This window comes from Penaeus japonicus, unplaced genomic scaffold (assembly GCF_977035675.1).
Source record: "Penaeus japonicus unplaced genomic scaffold, GWHDUDI00000001_assembly GWHDUDI00000012, whole genome shotgun sequence".
Taxonomy (NCBI): Eukaryota; Metazoa; Arthropoda; class Malacostraca; order Decapoda; family Penaeidae; genus Penaeus; species Penaeus japonicus.
Window position 1 is genome coordinate 18,327,232 of NW_028234414.1, and position 5,000 is coordinate 18,332,231.

The 5,000-nt window shown below is 34.8% G+C and overlaps 2 protein-coding genes across 2 annotated transcripts in view; one reads left to right on the plus strand and one right to left on the minus strand.

Annotated features, from left to right (window-relative positions):
- The window catches only part of LOC147470755 (uncharacterized), a 2,889-nt gene extending 470 nt beyond the window's left edge, over nt 1-2,419 (plus strand). The window contains exon 1 of the mRNA XM_086542575.1: nt 1-2,419. This exon is cut by the window's left edge and continues 470 nt beyond it. Coding sequence (XP_086398701.1) covers nt 1-465 — 465 coding nt within the window. The 3' untranslated portion in view covers nt 466-2,419.
- The window catches only part of zormin (spectrin and immunoglobulin domain-containing protein zormin), a 215,550-nt gene that overhangs the window by 33,769 nt on the left and 176,781 nt on the right, over nt 1-5,000 (minus strand). The window contains 1 exon segment of the mRNA XM_086542137.1: nt 1,702-1,900. Coding sequence (XP_086398263.1) covers nt 1,702-1,900 — 199 coding nt within the window.

The window sequence follows — 5,000 nt, forward strand, 5'->3', positions numbered from 1 at the left end:
AATGAAAAAGCTAAAGACAACGGCGGTGTTCCCCATAGTAAAGACGGAGAATCTGTCTACGTGTTCTTTGTGAAAGGCCTGAACAGTGCTCTAACAGGAGATAAAGATAAAATATTGGAAAACATAGCCCAAGTGTTAAACAAGCATACAGTTTCGGTTGCTGCCAATGAATATAAACTTTTCTGCCGCCCAAGGTCGTTGTCATCTAAAGCCACAATGAAACATATCTGTCTTCACACTGGCATGCTAGCTGTGAGCGAGATGTTGGATGAAGGAGTAATGGATGTTTCCAGGTATGGTTTGGTGGGTGCAGCTCAGTGCCTCTTCCTCACCCTCTATTTCAACAAAAATATAATTTCCATGGGAAGGAATGCCTGGAACAGCCGAATTGCACAATTCCTTACTGACACCTGGATGAGTTTTGGCTGTGTGGCAGCGGTTATGATATCAGCCTCTAGACATTGATAATCATTTGACAGGACCAAGTCTTAATCCCTTAGAAAATCTTACTTCTATGAAATATTTAATGTAATTATTGTGATACCAATAACAGTGATACTTTTGTACTCTGCTAGTGATATGGCACCATCATGACCTTAAAAGAACATCAAGTTTCAAAAACCGAAAAAGGTCTTATTCTGTTAATGGACCAAATCTGTGATAGTTTTATCATGTACTTAGATAATGTTGGTATTTTTTATTAGTGAAGTCACTTTAGAAAGCCTTACACTACCTCAATATGTGTATACCCAAAAGAAAAATTAACTGCCCAAGTTTAGTATGATTTGGTGTAATGTGGTTTTGCAAAATTAGTTTTCAGTCAGAATTTTCCTTTGTACTATTGAGCTATAATATTTCAACTGTACACTACATGCCATAGTGCACAACGTATATTGTGGAAATGTATGTTATATAACTTTGTTACTTATGTTAGACTTTACAAAATACCAATACATATCTAACTAACTCTCCCAGTATTTCAGTTGTAATATAATATTCCCATAATTCTTACCTTCAATTTTATCATCAACATCAGAAAAATTATATTTTGTAATAGTTGATGGTTTAAATAGGCCTTATCATTTTCCTTTTTAACTCACATGAAATGGTCAAAACATTTAGTAAGCTTGTAACTCCTAACATGCGCCATATTTTCAGGTGAAGAGTATGCTTAACTAATATGCTAGGTTTGCAAATCAGTGAGACAACAGGTCCTCTTTCATATGCTGAAGCTTTGCAAAGTACAGAACAATTACTGAACAAATGTAGACCATGGGAATTATGGTACATGTGTATTTTCTGACTAATTAAGTGTCAAGAGTTTTCACTTGGAAAGGGAATTTTATTGTATAATATGGCAATGATTGTTTCTTGTTGGCAGGAAGCTAAATCTGATTTAAATTTAGATAATGCAAGGTTTATAATATTTTATGTATAATGGTGAAATATTTATTCACAGAATCTGACTGACTATATTTTGACACTCCATGTATTTGTTAAGCATATTAGGATATTACGCATTACTCTCTACTTACTTGGGTGTAAAACCTGATAACTTCAATTAGGAATCATGTATCATATCCATATACAAGATTAAATATTATTTAAAATTTAAAAAATAGGTACAAAGAGTGTTAAAATGGTTACAGATAGGCTGGGACAAAGGATGAAAAACTGACGTAAAATGGTGTCTGTACTCACCTGTAATTTTAAGAGTGGCAGCAGACACGGCTTTTCCCGCAGCATTTTCAGCAACAATAGTGATGATACCTGCTTGGAGTTTGGATGTTGTGGGTAGCTCCAGAGAGTGGACACTTCCTCGGTTGCCAATAAGATATTGCAGTTGTCCATGTAAATATTCTTGACCAGTGAGATGGCAGTCATTGAGTGTCCAGTATACCTAGGAGAGCATTGATATGAGTATCATAATTTTAATAACAGCCCATCAGTGAGTATATTTATAATGATTATTGATAATATTATACAACTTAATTTTATGCGTCTATTATTTTGTTCGCTTATTTCTATTTGGTGTTAATTGCAAGTAACATTGATATTTTGTATATATCTAATGATACTTTGGTATGTACAGTATATATTCAGTCTACATTCATAAGTACTTAAGTATTATATATATATTCCAATGAAAGTCTTATGAATACTGTATGTAAGGATTATACCAAGCTTGAGTGGGTATATCATCTGTGTATTCATTGATGCTGATGTCCATGGGTTCTGCATGAGCTTTATAACTTTTTTTAATGTACTTGTGAATATTTTATCAAGGATTTATTTAACAATGATTATAGTTGCTGTTGACATGTTTTATAAATTGTCATCAACTGCAATACTTATTTTTTTGTAACTTTTTTAAATGTGATTGTTATGGTATTTGTTTTAATATACAATGCAAAGTATGCTTTCTTGTTTAATTTAACATTTACCTTACTCTATTACTCTGTGAAGTACAGTTTAAAAAAATCTTTGTGACAGCAGCAATAACAATTACTGTAAAAGCCATGAAATATTTTTTTATGGATGCAGTTTTTTAGTCACTATTCTTTTCAATCCCATCTATTGCTGTTGTATATTTAACTGTGTTTTATGTTTATATATATAAAGAGCTCCATTCATGGCCATAAAAGAAGGAAAATGGACACTAATTTTTTTATTATCCACAAACAAATTTCTGCTCTACAACAATGATTGCTAACATTATTGTTGGTCACTACTACATGAAAAGAACTCTGTAGCCTGCAAATGCTCAACAGGCTAACAGTCTGATTTTATACTGATCAAATCTGAATTATCTCTTTTCTTTCAAATAATTTTATTGATAAAATAAAGCAGAAATAAATTACTTTAATCATATGTGCACTACTTAGTATAATGTTATCAGTATTTACCCGACTAGCTAGTGAAGACTGTTAGGAAATTCCTATGTCCTATGTTCGTCTTTGTAATACAACACATAAATCAGATAATAGCCAGCTTGAATAATGCCAGGAGTATTAGGATCTGTACATTCACCATCTAATATGGTTCCCTGACCTCTAGTTGCATGAAGACACACTTCAAATACCATATTTGGTAATGCATTTTGTGTTAATGGAGCTAAATCCTGGTGTGCAACAGAAGGGTTGCTAAAATCCAAGAAAATAGCGTGAGTAAATGGTAATACATATGCTCTGATCAGTGACTGGCCAGCTTCCAAAACTGCTCTCAACTTCTCTACAACAATCTGTTTGATCTCAAGCTGAGACAAGCTTTCCTTTGTTTTGATCATTAGCATGAAGGCTTTGTTTGGTTCTGATGAATAGCCAATTTTCTCTGTAGCTGGCTCCGATTTATGTGGAATAGTTTCAAAACTTTTCAGGAGAGAAAAATTAAGGAACTCTGTTGTGACTTCAATATCTTTCATGTTTACTTTATCGGGAGCATTTGGGTTTGTGCAGGATGATTCTGGGATACCATGCTGTTGACTGTTTACATCCATTTGCTTACTGCATACTGAAATTTTGGATGGGGTTTTTAATATCTTAGTAAGTTCTCGTAATTTTGCAAGACGTGCTGCTCTTCTTGCCTTTCTCTCTGCCTGTTTCTCTGCATCACTTTTCACAGATTGGTTTATGTCAGTAGGAGAGTCCACATTATCAACAATATTTTTGACTGGCCACTGTACATCACTTGCAGTTAAAATTGTATTTACACCTACTGACTTTGTAGCAGTATAATTTTTTTGTATTTCACCATGATCAGATAAGGAACCTTCTTCTGAAATAACGGATAGACCACTGAAGCATCTTTCACGTTCAAAGAAGCAATCCATTTCTGAGGAAAAGAGCTTTTCAGCATTTGTACTTCCTCTGTCATTATCAGTACTTTTGGATACTTCATCAAATGAGATATCTTCCTCTGCCTCTACTATAGGAGTCATTAACCCATAACATGATCGTATGCCCTGTAGTTCTGCATATATATCAATGCCTGAAGGCTGAGCATCTTCATATTTATCGCTGCACAAAACATAAATTGGACTATCTGAATCAGAGGAAGACTCTGTATCAGACACATAACCTGAAAGCCACTTTGTTTTATCAACTGAATTATGTCTGAGTAAAGAAAAGTCTGTACAAGTTGTTTGAGATGACTTTTCTGTAATTAAACTGTTTTCTCTGGTAGATGAATAATGTTTCATGGGCTCTGAATTATGCTTTTCATTTGCAGCTTTAAGTCGGTCCTTATTTTTGAAGAGGTTAGCAGCAAGAGTCTCATCTTCTGCAACTTTCCTCTGGCTAGCATGACTAGTCATTTGATCTTCACAAATGCTGTTTCGCTTAGATGTTTCTTCTGATGATAAGGAATAACTGCTCCTCTTCGATGCACCAGAGTCAAGTGACTCAGGACCTGATGCATTTGAAAAATTACCAGAGAAATATCCTGATTCCAATTCTCCATCAGAACTCTGAGAAACTGACTTTCTATTGTATTCAGTATCATCCTCAAATGAAAAGTTTCCATCTTCCTGGCTCTTTGGATCTGGCAATCTGTCCTTAATCAGATCCCAAAGATCAGCAAGCTTAACAGGCTGAATGTCTTCTTCTATGCCAGTATCAAAAAACTTTGCTGGCTGGGAGGTGCTGACTTCCTCATTATCAGAAGCTGGAGACAGATTTTCATCTCTCTGAGGCTTCTCTCCATTTTTTATATATGTTTCATTATGCAATTCCTCACTCCCACTATTCAAACAGATTTCCTCAGAAGATTCCCTTCGCTCTCCATCTGACGTAAAATGTGAACTGAGAAAGTGAGAATAAACTTCTGAGTTCATGACATTAATATCATCAAATTTCTGCAGCTGGTCATACGACTGACCTTCTCCACCCTCATCTGAATCCCCTAATGAGCCATACACAACAATGTTCTCCATCATGAAGCGGGAATATGATTCAAAGTCAAGTATTCTTAGGTCACGGAAATTACTTGGTTGATCAGCTTCT